This window comes from Miniopterus natalensis, chromosome 17 (genome assembly GCF_054644295.1).
Source record: "Miniopterus natalensis isolate mMinNat1 chromosome 17, mMinNat1.hap1, whole genome shotgun sequence".
Lineage (NCBI taxonomy): Eukaryota > Metazoa > Chordata > Mammalia > Chiroptera > Miniopteridae > Miniopterus > Miniopterus natalensis.
Window position 1 is genome coordinate 25,414,173 of NC_142097.1, and position 17,993 is coordinate 25,432,165.

The following is a 17,993-nucleotide window of genomic DNA, read 5'->3' on the forward strand; positions in this document are numbered from 1 at the left end:
GGACGCCGCCGCGCGCTGCCATGGCAACCAAGCCGCTGGGCGAGGCCCCCAGGCATTGCAACTGACCAGAGCCGTGGCGTTTTAACACACTTTTCGGGACGGCAGAGGTGGTGCCAAAACAAGATCACAGAGGCACAGCAGAGCCTCAAACTGCGAAACTACCTGTTTGACGTCACTGCTACGCAGCGCCACAGAGTAAAACGTCATCACGCCGCGACGCTGTCGCGGTAATAGGTCGCCTTCCCGGAAGTGGGCTGTAGATCCGGCGGTGAAAGTAGCAGCTGGTGGCCGCTGAGAACAGACCTCGGGAGGTCGCGCCTAAACTAATTGCGTTTCCTCTCGATCCTTCCTGAGTCTTCTAGGTCCACGTAGTGAGGAAACGTCTCCACCATCATGGGAGGCGGGGATCTGGTAAGTGAGGGAGGCCTCGGCGGGGGAGGATTGAGGCTGGAGACCTGCTAGGGCTGGGGAAGGAAATTGGTGGGAGTGGGTAACCTTGGCGACACAGCCTTGTTTTCGCGGGGAGGGTGCCGTAGCCCTGGAGAGGGGACGGATCTCTAAGGCCACGAAGAGACTGAGCGGAGACTTGGGAAGGTGTTCCAGGTGTGTCGCCAACGGTGGCAGATGTTTTTTGTGTTTGTTAGCGGTGGCCCTCCGTCTGGAAATTCCAGGAAGGCCGGGGGGCGGGGGTTGGAACCATGGGTAGGAAAGGAGGCAGATATCGAGGACGGGTCACGCAGGCATTATTTTGTGTATCTTGCCTTGGGACACATCTCCCTTTCTCAGCTAGGAGTTCATAGCGGTGTCCTGGGCTGTAGTAGGCCTGGTCTGTGCCCCATTCTTTCCTTTCAGCCTTTTCCTGAGATCCATTTTAAGCCTGAAGGGATCTTGTTCATGTCCACCTTTTCCGTTTCTCCTTCAATGCTGCTTTCTGATCTGTAGTGTCAGAGCTTTCTTTTGAATTTATAGCACTTAATATACGTTAAATGGCAATTTCTCTTAAACAGTATAGTTCATTTGTACGGGGCTGAGGCCCCAAACTGGGCAACGACCACAAGAGCAAGGTGCAAGATCAGAAAATGCTAACCTTTTGGAAGTGTAGCTAATCGAATCAGCAAATCAATTTAGTCACCTGTCCAGTAGCTGTATTAGAGTTTGTCAGGTGCTGTTGATTAGTATGAGTTCCAATATTCCATCAAGGTTCCTCGAAGTTGGTGTATTTTTTGTTAAAAATTTTTTTTTTAATTTATTGATTTTAGAAACAGAGGGAAAGAGAGAGAAACATTGATTTGTTGTTCCACTTATTTATTCATTCATTGGTTGATTTTTGTATGTGCCCTGGATGGGGATTGAACCAGCAACCTTGGCATATCTGGAGGATGCTCTAACCGACTGAGCTATAAGGCCAGGCTAGTGTATTCTTTGGATAACTGCATTTAGGGACAAGAAAGCTCTAATCCAGGGTTTCTCAGCCTTAACGCTATTGACATTCGGGGCTGGATAATTCTTTGTTGTCATCACCAACCCTCACTTCACATATGGCCAATGGAAGTCAGACTCATGCATTTCAGGCTCAAAGTATTTGAAGGGAATTCAGGAAGGGTCTTTTATATCCTGAAGCTTTATGTACTTGACCAAAACCCCCCTGTGTATGAGAGATTATTGGGTGCCAAACTTGTCATTGTTAAAGACAGTCTTGCCCTTACATACGCCTGCCTTGGCATGATTAGGGTGAGGCAGGGACAGTTATACTTACCACCCACACACTTCCTGAATTGTTTTTTTCCCTCCTTTCAATTACCACAGAATCTGAAGAAGAGCTGGCACCCGCAGACACTCCGCAATGTGGAGAAAGTGTGGAAGGCTGAGCAGAAGCATGAGGCTGAGCGGAAGAAGATTGAGGAGCTTCAGCGGGAGCTGCGGGAGGAGAGGGCCCGGGAGGAGATGCAGCGCTATGCAGAGGATGTTGGCGCTGTCAAGTAAGCCAGGAGCTGAGGGTGGAGTGGGCAATGTGGGAATGTGGGGTGGGGGTGTCCTGGTGTGTAGGGAACTGCAGGTCTGGCCTGCAGGTGTATCATCCAGTTGTTGCACAGTAGCTGGTTTGAACATGGGATTTGGAGTCAGAATGCTTCTTCACAGCTTATTTGACCATAATTATCCTATGGTTTAAAAACAGACTATCTTGGTCTTCCACAATCCTTCTTGAACTATAGCTCATTCTGTTAAAGAAATCCTAGGAAAGAAGTCTTTTGGTATTATCCATAGTTCCAAAAGGTGAGGGTGGTAACTGGGTTGAAGGCAACTGGGAGGGGGTCTTCAGCAAATTAAAGATCATTGGGAAACTGCAAAAGGCAAATCTTGTCAACAAGATACCAGTTCCTCCAATTAAACTTAGGAAAATGCCACCCATCACAGCTGACCCAACAACTACGTCCATTGTTCCATTTCTTGCTGACAGTGTGGCTCCTGTTAAGGCAGCACTTTGATGGAATTCCAGGGATTTTCCTTCCCTCTGGCTTGAAGCATACTGCAATAACTCATGGAACAGACCTCTTCAAACTATAGAGTTACCTCCCAAGTGTGAGGACCTGGTGTTTTTTTCTTTTTTTTAAAATATTTTTATTGATTTTTAGAGAGGAAGGGAGAGAGAGGATCATCAATGTGAGAGCAGTACATCCATTGACTGGCTTCTGCATGCCCCCTACTGGGGATTGAGCCCAAAACCTGGGCATATGCCTGGACCAAGAATTGAATAGGTAACCTTTTGGTGTTGCCGGGACCATGCCCAACCAACTGAGCCACGCCGGCCAGGGTGAGGTGTGTTTTGTTTTTTTCCCTTCCAAATATAAGCAAAAGTTTATTTAGAGGTAGAAGTGGGCCATCTGGGTTGCATGGGCTCAGAAAAGAAAGTCTCGGAGCTTAGGGGAAAGAAAGGCAAAGGTAACGCACGTGGGGCAAAGATGTGTGGAAGTGCTCTTGGAGGCCTGTTTTTTTGTGTGTGTTTTTCATTAATCCTCACCCGAGGATATTTTTCCATTGCTTTTCAGAGAGAGTGGAAGGTAGAGAGAGAGAAAGAAAGAGGGAGAGAGAAACATCGATTAGGTTGCTTCCCTCTCACACCCAGGTGGCCAGGGATTGAGCCTGCAACCAGGTATGTCCCCTTGACTGGAATCAATCTGCAGGCCAACACTCTAACCACTGAGCCGAACCAGCTAGGGCTCCATTGAATTTTTTAAAGAGAATAGAAGGGAGGGAGGGAGAGAGAAAGAGAGAAATAAAAACAGAAACAGAGAAACATCGATGTAAGAGAGACACATCGACTTGTTGCCTCCGACGTGCTCTTGAACCTGCAACCCAGGTACATGCCCTTGATTGGGAATCGAACCTGCCACCCCTCAGTGCATGGGCCAACGCTCTAACCTCTGAACTACAGTGGCCAGGATGAGGCCTGGTTTTAATAGCTGTCAAACTCCCTTGTAGTTTCTGGTTTACTCCCACTGGCAAAAGGCAAAAACTTTTATTTGCTTGACAGACACCACTACCTGTGATACTCATTGTAAGGGTCCCACCACCGTCTTCCATTGTTTGCCAGGGCACAACTCTCACTTATACTCCTCCATTTTGACTCCAATGTCTGGTCAAACTGTGTGGAGCCTGAATCCAGTGGCCCACAATCCTTAATTATAGACTATAATGTTTCTCAAACCAATCCTTTTAATAGGAAAAAATACCTAAAATGTTATGACCCTCTGTTACTGGTTTAAAATTTTCCTACTAAAAATGTCCGAAGATGTAACCAGGAAGACATTCTTTATGCTTGTAGTTGTTATATAATCTTAGACAAGAATAAATACACAAATTAAACAAAAAAGTGATATTCAGAAAACAGTGTTATAGATACTGTTGTTTTGATGAAACTACTTTGCTGCTTGCCGTGTGAATGTGGTATTGGCTGCTTTAACGTATGCTCTTACGAGTTCAGCATGCCTTTATCGTCTGTTGTGGTAGTGTTCAGTTTTCTCACAACTTTTTTCTCTCAGAACCCCTGGGAAATATTTATTTGGCATGATATTGTGACATAATTTGGTCGTCCTCTTTTGGCTTGAAATTTTCTTGTTAGGTTATCTCTGGTCTTTTTTCACGATCTCCTTAAATGTAGTATCACCTCTTGTGCCAGTGTGACAAAAAGCACTAAACACACAATGAACACAACTGCATATGTGGTCACTGAAATTGGTCTTGGTGATGAGATGATCCAGAATATGCTTATTGTTTCAGGTTAGCCTCAAAATGAAAGGGTAATATAAAGACTTTGTAGAGGAGACTTGAGAAGCCGTGGGCAAAGATCTGTGTCCCAGGTTGAGGAACACTCTTTTTCCTCATAAATTGCTTTAGGTGGTGAAAATGATGTCTCCACTAAATGGTAAGCTTCATGCCGGCAAGCATCATTTCTTCCATGTGCCATGTGGAGTACTGTGTTTAGCCCATGCTAGGTGCCTGTAGAGTGAGTCCTGCTCTGACTAGCTGTGGTTGTCTATGCCTGGTGGTCAGGTTTTTTGTGTAGGTTTGCAGGAGTCTACATTTTCTTTTTTATTCTTGAACTAGGAAAAAAGAAGAAAAATTGGACTGGATGTACCAGGGTCCCGGTGGGATGGTGAACCGTGATGAGTACTTGCTGGGGCGCCCTATTGACAAATATGTTTTTGAGAAGATGGAGGAGAAGGAGGCAGGCTGTTCTTCTGAGACAGGACTCCTCCCAGGCTCTATCTTTGCCCCATCGGGTGCCAATTCCCTCCTTGACATGGCCAGCAAGATCCGGGAGGACCCACTCTTCATCATCAGGTACCGATGAGGGACTGGGAAGGGGGTTTTGTTACAGAGATGCTCAGTAGAGATGTGATATAGCCTCTCATTTCACAATGATTTCCTCCTAGCTTTTGTCTATCATGTAAAAGGATTTGTCTCCGTTTGGGCTTCATGATGTTGGAAAGGAGGCTTCATTAAGTGTTCCTGGTGTAGGCCATATGGGAAGAGATTGGCAAGTGGATTGGGACCAGACTAGACCAGACCAGATTTATTCATTTACTGTTGACTCTTAATCAAAAATACGAGGTAGAAGCAAGGTGAGAAAGGCTGGCAACTTCTTGGGAATTTGGAGATAATGTATATAGTTGGCTAGGTGGGTGAACAGGCCCCCCCCTCCCCCCTCCCCAGCAGAACACTTTAAAAAGCAATTTTGGAATCTCCCTTGAAAGCCTTACATGTAACAGATCAAAGTAGCTGCATTTTGGTTACAAAATGAGATCATGCTGTGCGTATTATTTTGGGGGGGTTTAATTTGCAATATTGTATTTCAGCTGTATAAGGTTGAACATTGAAGAATGTTTATTATATTCTTTTGAAAATTCTTTTAAAACTATATATTAAAGGTACTGCATATGTATATGTAAAAATACTGTACAGTTTGTGTATATGCAAATATTTTCTCGTGTTTTGTTAGCTTCTTAATTCATTAATTAATTGTGGTAAGACATACATAACAGAATTTACCATTGTAACCATTTTTAACTCTACATTCAGTGGCATTAAGTCATTCACATTCTTGTGCAACTATCACCACCGTCCATCTCCAGAACTTTTCATCATCCCAAACTGAAATCCTATACTCATTAAACAGTAACTCCTCATTCTCTCCTACCCCAGTTCCTGGCAACCACAATTCTACTTTCTATCTCTGTGAATTTAGCTGCTCTAGTTACCTCATGTAAGTGGAATCATATGGTAATTGTCCTTTTGTGACTGGATTATTTCACTCAGCATAATGTTTTCAAGGTTCATCCTTGCTTAGCATGTGTCAGAACATCCTTCTTATTTATTTATTTAATATATTTTTTATTGATTTCAGAGAGAGGGAGGGAGAGAGAGAGATAGAAACATCAAAGATGAGAGAAAGTCATTGATCAGCTGCCGCCTGCACGCCCCGCACTGGGGATCGAGCCCGAAACCCAGGCATGTGCCCTGACCGGGAGTCGAACCTTGATCTCCTGGATCCTGTCGATGCTCAACTGCTGAGCCACACTGGTTGGGCTATCCTTCGTTTTTTAAAAGTTGTAGTAAAATACACACAACATGAAATTTATAGCTATTTTAAGTGTACAGTTCAGTAGTGTTAAGTGTGTCCACATTGGTGTGCAACCAATCTCCGGAAGTTTCTCATCTTGCAAAATTGAAACTCTCTACCCATTAAACAACTCTCTATTTCTTCTTTCCCTCAGCCCCTGGGAAACACCATTCTACTTTTTGTTTTTGTGAGTTTGACTACTGTAGGAGCCGCATATAAATGAAATCATACAATTTTTGTCTTTTTTGACTAGTTTATTTCACTTAGCATAATGCCTTCAAGGTTCATCCATGTTGTAACATATGTCAGAGTTTCCTTCCTATTTAAGGTTGAATAATATTTCACTGTATACACTTTGTTTATCCATTTACCTGTGGGTGGGCTTTTTTTTACTCTTGTGAGTAATGCCGCTATGAACTTTGGTGTACCTAATGTGCATATTTTTTTCTGCCTAATCATGTATATTGAATGTCTTTCTATGCCACTAATTATGCTTCTATAACATCATTTTTTATGTCTCTACTGTATGGGTATATGATAATTTATTAATACTTTCTTGTTGGATCTCTAACTTGTTTCCAGATTTCAGTTTTATAATATGAACACCTTTATAGTGACCTTCCTTGCTTATTTAAGTAGCAAATTTGTGAGACCAAAGAGTATGTGTAGGCTGTGAGGGTGCTGCCAAATTGTTCTCCAGAAAGGTAGATCAGTTTATCCACCTATGAAGCATATATGAGTGTAACTTCTTGAAAGAGGAATCTACTCTCTTTATTTCCCAGACCGTTATTATGCTAAACAGTGGGTGTAGTATTGGAAAATTGCAACCAGCTGATACACAGCAACCAATTGACACATAGGATAATGACACCCATTTACTTGAGTAGTTAGGAAGCCTTGAGTGTGAAGCTTAACAAGAAACACACCAAACTCTGTTGCACCACAGGGAACCAGTGTGGACTTTCCCCACAATATTTAATTCCTTTTGCAGATTTGGGGAAGATTTCTGGCTTCCACACCATCATGTATATTTCAACATAGGGCCTGTCTCCATGGGTTTCGAAAAAAGATTGCTACATAGAATTGTGGAGAGCAGAATGAGTGACTTAATCTCCTTTCTAAAAGAAATTGTTATGGTTTTTATAATTTTCTCTCTTTCTTTAGGAAGAAGGAGGAAGAGAAAAAAAGAGAGGTATTGAATAATCCTGTGAAAATGAAGAAAATCAAAGAATTGGTAAGTAGTGCATTAAATAAGTACCAGGAGTATCTTTTAGCTACTTAACATGAGAACTTCTCTCTATTTACTCTTACCTTACGCGAAGGAAAACAATGGCTTTAAACATTTTTTGTCTTTTAGAGACCTTTTCTTGGTGATTTTATGCAATCTTTATTTATCAAGCTTAATTAAGCTTGATTTCCTCTTACATGTCTTTTGGTTGGGAAAACACCATGTGATGTCATGGTTCCAGAAAAAGAGAGGTATGAGATATGCCTGTGGAAAGCATGATCATACAGTGTGTTCAGGAGATCAGTAGGCAGAGCCTCTAGCACCCTTTCAACATTCACATGACACTTTATGTGATTGTTTCTTGGATCAGTTGGTAAGGAAAATTTAAAGGTTGATCTCCAATAGCTTTCAATGGAGTTGGAGTTCTTTTGACCATTGGAAATTGCTAGGCAGTGGTTCCAGAGACTGTTTAAAAACACACATTCCTAATCCTAGGTGGTTTTGCTTAGTGGTTAGAACGTGGGCCCACAGACTAAAGAGTCCCAGGTTCGATTCCAGCCAAGGGCATGTACCTAGGTTGCAGGCTCAATCCCCGGCCCTGGTTGGGATGCGTGCGGGAGGCAACCAATTGATGTGTCTCTCTCACATTGATGTTTCCCTCTCTCTTTCCCCCTTCCACTTTCTCCAAAAAGCAGTGGAAAAAATATTCTTGGGTGAGGATTTAAATAAGTAAATAAAAATAAAAACACAAATTCCTAGCCACCAGAGATTCTGTTCACTAGTCTAGGGGGCATTTGTGTACAATCAGGGTTAAGCCCCTCCCCGTTGACAGGGAAACTCTGATAATGGCCTGACCCTCTATAGATCCAGAGGCCTGGAGTCAGGTAGTTTGTGCATAACCCAGTCCCTTCGGAAGGACACACAGGGGTCTCAGTAATTTTGTGTGGTTATATTCTGGGCATTTTCTAGTTGCAAATGAGCCTGGAAAAAAAGGAGAAGAAGAAGAAGAAGGAGAAGAAAAAGAAGCACAAGAAACATAAGCACAGAAGCTCAAGTAGCGATCGGTGCAGCAGTGAGGACGAGCGCAACTGGGGGAGGTGAGCATGTGGAGCCGCCTCCCTCACATTGATTCATTCACTCATTCAATTCCACAGACACTAACTGAACGCCTACTCCATGCCGGGAACTGCCGGGACTGGGGTTTCAGTGGTGAAGTCATACACGGGCCCTGTGCCCACAGAGCTTGCCAGCTAGCATTAGAGTTCCTTGGAGATCTTGGCATGACCCTGTAGCCCTGTTAGGTCTTTGGTCAGACATCCTGGATATGACTTTCACCTCAGCTTGTGATTCCTTCAAGACTGAAGTAAGTTTTAAGTAGGCTTTTTTTTTTCCTCTTTTTAAAAAAAATGCTTTAGTGGGCCCATCTGGGCCCATTCTGTATGTCCTCTCTGTGGGAGCAGTCAGCATTGTCACTGTTGACTCACTCTTAGTCCCTGGAATAGCAGTGCGAGGTGAGAGAAGAACGAGTTCAGGCATTGGGGCTGAAAAGCTGGGCCCACGGTTTTTCACGGGGAAAACACGGCTGTGCTGATGCATCTTCCAGCAAAGATAGTCCAAATAGAGAGACACCTCCCAAGTAAGAGCTGGGAGGTAGGAAAGGTCACCATTGAAGCAGGAAGCACATTTCTGCACGAGATTTAAAGTGGACCTTTGTGCGTTTTCTTTACAATGAGCATGTGTTTTTAATCTGTTAGATCTCAAAAGAAGACGGCAAATTCTTCCTCTGTTTTGTCCAAAGTTCCTGGGTATGGCTTACAGGTAAGAATGTGGACTTCTCAGAGGGAGTGGGACTGTCATATGTGCCAACTTGACAGCCTTTTTGGGTATAGAGCATTTTTAACAGCCAATCAAACATATGGGAAGAAGGGAGTTTGAGCAGCCAAGAGTGGGGCTGCTGGGAACGGGCCTGTTCCTTATTCCTGAGCTGAGGGCCCTCTGAGCAGAGGGGCTAAACCACCCGTGGAGCATTTAGGCATGCTGTCCATCCCTCTGCAAGTAATTTACATGGAATGCTTAGATTTTATATTTTAAGTGTACGGGTTGATGACTTTTGACAAATGTACACCCCTCTGGATTCCTTCTTTCCCCTCAGTATGTTTAACTTTGTGTCCTGTCCTCCGTGCTCTGCCTCTTGCTGCTCCTCAGGCTGCAGAGAAGAGCCATGCCAGTTTAGATTGTTGGGTGGGTACATTCTTTTAAAAAATTCTGAAGATAACTTGCCTAAGTTTGTATGGTTCGCTGTGAAAGGATTGTCTCCTTAGAGAACCCCAGTGCTCATTCATTTTCTTGTCTCACTGCATTTTCTCCTGAGCTGCTGGATTTTCCTATGAATAGCCTTTCTTCCTTTCCTTTGATGGTATAGATCAGGGACTCCGACCATAGCCAGCGTCTGCAAGGTCCTTTCCTGGCCGAGCCCAAAGGAGTGCATGGGTGGAAGAATCACTCCAGGTCCAGGAGCTCCTCCCCCTCACCTCCCAGACATGCCAGCATGAAGAGCTCCAGAGAAGTAGGGTCCCGGGACAGGAGGTCTCGATCCCCGAGCAGAAGGTCAAGGTCCCCAAGGCCAAGCAAACCGTGAGTCTGGGAATTCACTGTGAAATAACCTCTACTTGCGGGGCCTGGTCACAACAGGTTATTTGCTTTTGCTAATATCTGTTCATTTTTCCAAATGTCTTTGCTTTGTTATTTCTTCTACATCATTGCCCCCACCTCAATGTAAAGCTCAGGTCTCCTAGAACTACATATTTACATATTTGGAATATCTAGAGCGAGTTGAATATCAAATCTTATGTATCTTTATGCCTTTGTTTTTCTTCCACTTCTGCCCTCTATTCTCTTCAATTTGGATTATAATTATAACAGTTAGCTTTCCTCCTATCATTTGAGGAACATGATAAAAGCCCTTGTATTAAAAAAGCTTTTCTCCTTTCTGCCCTCTATGTTTGTTACAGGCATAATTCTAAGGTAAACAGGAGAGAGAGAGGCCGAACTAAGAGCCCATCACCTAAAAAAGAGGTCTACCAAAGGCGGCACGCCCCTGGATATACCAGGTGAGTCAAGAGCCCAGTACATAAACTTCAGACCCTGCAGGCCTGAGTCTAGGAGTGGCTTAGACCTGGGCAAGTGGACAATCTATATCACCTTTTTGCCCAACCAGTTTTTTTATTATTATTGTCAACTTTTAACAGTCTGCTCTGTTTCCTCACAGTGGGAGGCACATTGAAAGGACACATTTATTCACTGTCTCTCGACATCCGTAAGCATGTTAATTCTCATAGAGATTTCCATAGAGATGCTTTTCTTGAGAGAATGTCCTTACTTGAGGCATCAGCTGAAAGGGAAGCCGGGTGCTCTCCTCAAGGGCAGACATCCTAAGGTGTAGAGTGGGTCAAACAATACAGGGGTGCAGCCCAGGGATCTGAGGGTGTGCCCATGGATGGCTGTCTCTAGGGGTCACACCTGCTCTTAGTAGACTTGAGATGAAATGAACAACTTTTGTGAACTTCCTTTTACTGCCCCAACAAATTGGCTGCACATTAGAATCACTTGGGAAGCTTAAAAATTTCCCATTACCCAGCTACACTCCAATCTTGTTACATCATAATCTCAGGGTGGGACCAGACATCAGTATTTTTAAAGCTCCCTGGTGATTCCAATATGCAGCCAACATTGAGAACCACTGAGAGTCTACAACATCTTGTATTCACCATGTTGTTAGAAGGGAGGCGGACTGTAAGGTCCCTTTTAACTATTAATTGCCTGATTCTCTTAAGTTTCCAGGGAAAAGAAATCTTTTTCAAAGTTTTATTTTTTTGTTGTTAATCCTCACTCAAGGATATTTTTTCCATTGATTTTTTAGCAAGAGTGGGAGGGAGGGAGAGAGAGAAACATTGATGTGAGAGAGAAACATTGATTGGTTGCCTCCCATACACGCCCTGGCCAAGATCCAAGCCGAAACCCTGATGTGCCCTGACAGGAAATCTAACCCACAACCTTTTGATGTATGGGACGGCACTCTAACCCACTAAGCCACTAGCCAGGGCTGTGTGTATGTTTTAATTGGTGATCTGAAACAACTTTTCTTGCCAGCTGAAAAGATGAAGCTTCTCTTTTGCAGTGAGATTCTCAATTTGAAACAATTTTTATGTAGATGGAGACTATTTTTCTCTTAAAATTTTTTGGGGTCTTGTGGGATTTCCATTTAATTTATATTTTCATTGCTTTCTGAATTTCTTACAGGCAACAACACTTTTTTCTTTTCAAATACAAGCAAAAATTTATTTAGAAAGTCATAGAGGTAGAAAAGGTGAGGCAGCTGGGCTGTGTGGGCTCAGGAAATGAGTTGCAGAGGCAAAACCAAAATCAGGGTCCTTGAAGCTTAGGAAAAAAAGGCAGAGAAAACGCTCCTAGGGAAAGGGGAGAGGGAAAGGTGCAGGCCTGCTCCAGAGAGAGAGAGAACTCAAGCGAGCCCTGTAGAAAGAAGAGGGTGGGGAAAGGTGCAGGCGTCCAAGAGAGAAAAAGAGCATGTTAACACAGCACTCCTATAATTAAAAACACATGTGTACTCAAAACAAAGAAACAAAAAAACACCACTGTGTAAGGTCACACTCCAGAAGTGGCTAAAATTCCTTTTGTTGGGTTTGTAAATTGCCCACAACAAAAGTGGCAATAGGGAATAGAAAATTGAGTTATTATTATTGCCCAAATTACTATTATAGAGGCACAATTTTTCAAATTGTTTTGATCAATAATTCATATTTTTTAAAGTCAAAAGTCTTATAACAAAAACCACCAGTTCCTTGCCTTGCTCAACCTCACTTCTAGTCAATAGTAACTATTTTCAGCTTTTTGAGCGGTTTTCTTTGGCAGCTATCAATTTCTAAAAATATATATATGTTGTGGTCTCTTAATTCATCAGTTTTAGATATTAGATAGTTTCTTACTGTTTGAGTAAATGAGCTCTTATATACTTCTAGTACCATGTTTTTTCTCCCCCTATCTTTCTATATGGTTATATCACAGTTTGTGGTTTAATCAGTATGTGGATTCATGTTACTATGTTATATAAATACTGTTCATTGATACTTTTCATTGCCAAGCAGAATACTGAGGTTGTATTTCCTTTCTTTACATTTTTTTTTAGGGTCAATATTTACCTCTTTCAATCTGACCCATGGCTTTCAGTCTGGGAAATGTTCTGGTATTATTTATTAACTTCTGTGTTCTCCCTAATTTCTAAGAATTGGTTCATGTTCTGATTGTTCCTTTAAAAAAGCCTCCTATTAGGCAGCCGATCAATGAATGGCTCTCTCATCATTGATGTTTCTATCTCTCTTCCCCCCTCTCCCTTCCTCTCTGAAATCAATAAAGCCTCATATTTCTCATTTCATTTGATGCAATATCTTTTATTTGTTATCTTAGAGTGAGGGTTTTTTATTGTAGATTTAAGTTCTCTTTTCCTTCTGCGTAGGTCTCTTTCATGTTAGAGGCTTTCTTGAAATGTTTGGTGATTATTTAACTGTCTATTCATACTTAAAAGTAGGGCACTAAAAAGCTGAAATCACTGTATTATGTATGGGCAGGGCTTGTCTGTTGATGGGAGATTAGGTTTTGAACTGGTTTTTAGCTGGGGACACTCAGAAGTCCGTATCTTTGGTTCTTTTGTCAGGAACCATTAAATTTCTCCAGAGGAAAAATTATCTGATTGCCTGACCAACGGCTCTAAGTCTGGCTGCTGGCATTCTGGAAGACTGGGGCTGAGAGCCTCTCTGTTGAGTATGTGAATTTCTGTTTCATCCCTCCTTGCCCTGGTGGCCCTCCTGGCTTCCTCTGCTATACTCGCTGCCTCTGCATCTTCTGATGTCCTGTCTGGTTTAGTTCTCCAGAAACTACTTGAAGGGTCTCCCTTCAGAAAGGTCTCCTGTAGACCTTTGGGAGAGCAGTCACTTACTTCCCCAAGTTAGGTATGAGGAACCAATGGTGTCTTAATTGCTTCTTATACAGACTTTAAATTGGTCCTTTTGTTTTCAGCCCTATGCCTCCGCTGCCATCCTCCAAAGTACTTGGGGCCTGCAGTTTCTGAGCCTTTCCTGGATTTTGCTTCGGATTAGTATTGGGCATGTAGGATTCAGTTTCCTCAATCTGTTAAAGTAGTTACCACTCTATCCACTTCCATCTTCCAGCAATTTGTTGACATATTTTTTCCAGTGTTATCTCCTCTCATATTCTCTTTGTGATTTTATATACTTTATTTAGTGGGGTTTTTGAAAGGAAGCATGTCATTATACTATAAATAAATAAATGTCAAGTTTTAGTATCTTAAGTTTGTTTCTCAAAATTGGGCTCCCACTCCCTTATGGGCCTTCGATGATAATTTTTCCTTTAAAAGGAGGTTCTGTATATCACACTCATTTGAGAAGCAATGGCTTTGGGTGTCTGACATTGTTAAATAGTGATTGAGCTGGTTCATCACCTCCCCTTCTTGCTCTAACTTCATTTGTAATGAGTGCTAGGAAAGAAGACTCACCTATTCCTTTCTGAGGTTAAGTTAAATTCTTCAGGCATCTGGCTTCTAGCTTAGTCCTAAAGTGGTATACTCATGAGCTGTGTACATTAATTTCTAAGCATGCCCAGTGGGTAGATGGTAGATGTCAAAAGTCACATGAATAACTTAGTCCTCTGTTCTTCTATAAGTTGTTGAGCAAACAATTGGAATATTTTGTATTTAATGTTTCAGAATAATCGCTCCAGAGATTATTGAGTGAGGGTGTAGAACCCTTTACTAAAAGTCTTTGAAATTTGGATGAAACCACCTGACCAAGGTATTAGGAAGGAAGGAAACTCGTGCTGAGTTTCATTCCTTCTGGGCATGTCCCTGGAAAGAGCAGTGAGCTGGAGAACCTGGGGTCCTACCTGATTTCTGTTCTCCCTAAGGTGATTCTGTTTTTTGCTGGTAGAGGAGTAGACCTGATAGGATGGTTTTTGTGTACAACAGAAAGCTCTCATCGGAGGAACTAGAGCGAAAACGGCAAGAGATGATGGAAAATGCCAAGTGGCGGGAGGAAGAGAGACTGAGCATCCTTAAGAAGCACGCTAAGGATGACGAACGGGAGCAGAGGCTAGAGAAGCTGGACTCTCGGGATGGGAAGTTTATCCAGTGAGTGCATCATCTTCCTGCCCAACAGCTTTCCTGGTGATGGTCCCAAGGGAGCAGTTGGACAGCTAGTTCATTCCTTGTGTTCCCAGTGTTTCTGTGTCTGTGCAGAGAGAACATGGAGCTCAGTCTCCAGACCATCTTTGTTACCACTCTGAGCTTCTGTCCAGAGCTGTCAAGAGAGTATGTTTTTGATTTGAGGGGAGGAGAAGTGAACTAGTATTTTCATTGAATCTCCTTGGCCTTCCTTTTAAATAAGAATTCATGGCTCAGGAAGTCTTTTTCCAATGAGGCTTTGACTGTTTTCCAAAGCAGATAAATTTTCCCTTTGGAACTTGTTTAAAAAATTGAGTTCCAGATGGAGTCAGAAGTAATATATGTGGACTTAAAAGAGCTTGTGTTTGTACAGCTGCTTTGTGGCTAGCAACCTGTTTCTTCAAATTTTGCTAGATGACCAATTGACACGTTTGTCACGTATTTTTGTCTGTCTTTTCTCCCTAGCCGCATGAAGCTGGAGAGTGCATCTACCTCCTCCCTGGAGGACCGGGTGAAGCGGAATATCTACTCTTTGCAGAGAACCTCAGTAGCTCTGGAGAAGAACTTTATGAAAAGATAAAAACCATCCTCTTGCTGGTTTTCCTGCATTTTCCAGGGAAGCTGCTGACCCCTTAAAAATTCTCTTTATAAGAGTTCAAGTGACTTCCTCCACAGATGTCAAACCACCACTGTTCAAAGTGACTCTCCTCCATTGATTCCTGAAATAGCTGCTTCCTTTGAGAACTAGTGTGACTTGCTTTATGGGACTCTCAGCAACTTTTGCTGGGTGCAAGTGGGTTTTGACTGTTTTTAATGGGTGGGCACTGGACCATCTAGGTGTGAGCGCTCCTGTTGCTCTGGAAGGCTGCTCCCTGTGGTGGTGATTCTTCTTATGCCACTTTCCTCCCACCTGTGTGAGCGCATCTGTCCACCACCTGAGCATATACCAGACCTTTTAGAAACCTCACTCTACAGAGTCACTGAGGTAGATTGTGCTTACTGAGGTAAATGAACATTTACTTGATTTAGTAGCTATGTGACAGAATGATGTCAGGTTAGGGCAGAGACAAGGGAGTGACAAAGAATCTGGAAGGGGAAAGTATTTTAAAATCCCTAAATGAACTGTTGAACTATTGAACTGTCTTTCAAACTGTAAAAGTATGGTCTGTATATATACAAATGGTAATTTTTACATGCTTTTTTTAAAAAGTTAGCTTTATGAGAGTATCTTGTTTGGTAAGTGACTTTACTATGTAATGGAACCACATTATATCTTGTTATTGAGTAATATAGTAAGGCAGGTTAGCTTTTTTTTTTTTTTTTTCCTCTGCAAATCCAGCTAGTTTAAGAGGGGCCTGGGTTTATTGATAGGATCTAGGGTATCTATCCTTTTACACTGCTTAGAGTCTTTGATGTGGGAAGTGCAATGATGAAGTCAAATGATTTTGAGTCGGGAACAAATTGCCAATATGCTCCCTGACTCTTAAAAAAAAAAAAAGGAAGCTCTTTATTTCATGGCTTCCTTTTATCATGTAGTAATCTTGTTACAATAATTCTAGATTTCCTGAAGTTGTTTGCTACTATTTTTTAGTCAGTTATTAAAAAAACCCAAAAAGTTATGGGACCAATCTCCTGTCTTTACTCCTTTCCCTTCTCTATTCTTTCACCATAGCCTCATTTGATCCATGAACTTTCTTAGGCACTCTTGACCCACACATTAACTGGGCTGTTCGTTTTCTGCTGATTCGTGATTCTGCTTAAAATGAATTTGGATTTTTATTTTTGAGCACTTTTGATGCCAGGCACTGTAATATTTAAAACCTAGTCTTTCCCCAGAGAGAAAGTAACATACACTTACTCATTTAATCACCTCATCCTGTTCCCCTACGCTAGGGTTAATTATGTGTTTTATTATATTACTTGGTAATAAAGGCTACATTTATTTTTGTAACAGTTTAAAGAGCGACTATATCCTGAGAACCAAATTGACGGATTTCCATATAGAGCACTGTGACCCATCATTTGGGTCAAATATCTGGAGATCCTTGGCCCGAGAGGAATTATGCAACAAAGATGTCATGTAGTGAGCCAGAGAATAAGACGATTACGACTCTGCTGTAGGACAGGTGTCTTAAGGTGCCAGCAATCTCTTAAGTTGATTTGACCCTTTGGCGGGAGGAGGACCTGCGGCAGCAGGTGGGTGGGTGGGGAACCCATTCATAAAACCCAGGGCTCCCGGCCGGCTCTTCTCATTGGCCCTGGGGGGAAGGGGCGTGTCCCGTGATGGAGCACCGCCCCAGGCCCAGGGGAGTGGGCAGATCCACGCTTGGGTGGGGCGAGGGGCGTTCCTTGGTTTTCCCTGTGGGACTTCCTTTTCCCTGTGCAGTGTTCCTCCTCTCTCCCCCGGGGTGGGGATGGTACGTCCCACTCTCCTCACTTTCCTGCCCCTTCTCCCCTCCCAAGCGGCGGCGCCGCCGCCATCTTGGCACCTCAGGTTGCGGGAAAGAGCCGAACCCTGGCTCCGGGGGCCCGGATAGGGAGCCCCTCCTACGGTAGACAGCGAGACACCCCGTCCCCAGCCCTTCTCCCCTCCTCTCTCCGGAGCGAGACTTTGAGGCGCGCAGAGGCTGGCCGGTTTCCTGTCAGGCCGGAGGAGGGGCGGGAGGGGCGGCCGCAGCCTCCCCGGGACGGGCGGTACCACCCTAGGTGGGAGGAGAGAGCCTGGAGAGGGCAGGGCGTCCGCACCGCCCGGGGGCGGGGTGTGGAGCGGGCCGGCCGGCTCCCTGGGGGCGGGGCGAGAAGGGCGGAGCGTGGGGCGGACAGAACCACCGGGGCGGGGTGGGGAGGTAACGGGACGGGCGCGACCATGGCGCGGTAAGGGAGCGGGGGTGGGGATCGGTCCGGGGGAGGCCTGGGGCCGCTGGCTTGTGCGCCGTCTCGGCCGCCCCCCCTTTCGCCGCCGCCGCCGCCGCCGCCCCGGGCATGTCGTCCAACTGCACCAGCACCACGGCGGTGGCGGTGGCGCCACTCAGCGCCAGCAAGACCAAGACCAAGAAGAAGCATTTTGTGTGCCAGAAAGTGAAGCTATTCCGGGCCAGCGAGCCGATCCTCAGCGTCCTGATGTGGGGGGTGAACCACACGGTAACCAGCTCCCCCGCGCGCTCCCACGCCCCCTGCCGCCCCGGCCTCCGCCCCGCGAGCCCTGCCAGTGACGCCTGCAACCCCTCTCCAAGCCACTTGCACGCCCACCCCACCCTTGCACGCCGTCCCGGCCGGGTGTGCACTCCCCGCGCGCCACGCGAGGCCTGGCGTCTCGGTGGTATTCCGTCGCCGCCTCCCCTTTCCTCCAGCCCCTCTGGCTTCCTGCGTCTGGTATGCTCGCTTCAGGCCGCCCC

At 44.3% G+C, this 17,993-nt stretch overlaps 2 protein-coding genes across 2 annotated transcripts in view; both read left to right on the top strand.

Annotated features, from left to right (window-relative positions):
* The first annotated feature begins 243 nt into the window (after positions 1–243).
* Positions 244–16,222, top strand: CWC25 (CWC25 spliceosome associated protein). The gene is made up of 10 exons (XM_016202297.2): positions 244–411; positions 1,807–1,979; positions 4,606–4,842; positions 7,286–7,355; positions 8,319–8,446; positions 9,104–9,167; positions 9,772–9,983; positions 10,361–10,459; positions 14,404–14,565; positions 15,064–16,222. Exons 1-10 carry the CDS (start codon positions 394–396, stop codon positions 15,176–15,178), a joined length of 1,278 nt encoding a protein of 425 aa, XP_016057783.2. The 5' UTR covers positions 244–393; the 3' UTR covers positions 15,179–16,222.
* Positions 16,223–17,565: 1,343 nt separating this feature from the next.
* The window catches only part of PIP4K2B (phosphatidylinositol-5-phosphate 4-kinase type 2 beta), a 29,189-nt gene continuing 28,761 nt past the window's right edge, over positions 17,566–17,993 (top strand). The window contains exon 1 of the mRNA XM_016202295.2: positions 17,566–17,739. Coding sequence (XP_016057781.1) covers positions 17,581–17,739 — 159 coding nt within the window. The 5' untranslated portion in view covers positions 17,566–17,580. The remainder of the gene's footprint in view (positions 17,740–17,993) is intronic.

Excerpts from the sequence above, each read along its gene's own strand:
- CWC25 (XM_016202297.2), top strand. Across the intron at positions 1,980-4,605 it reads GAGGATGTTGGCGCTGTCAA|GAAAAAAGAAGAAAAATTGG; the intron begins GTAAGCCAGGAG and ends TTCTTGAACTAG. Across the intron at positions 8,447-9,103 it reads GACGAGCGCAACTGGGGGAG|ATCTCAAAAGAAGACGGCAA; the intron begins GTGAGCATGTGG and ends TTAATCTGTTAG.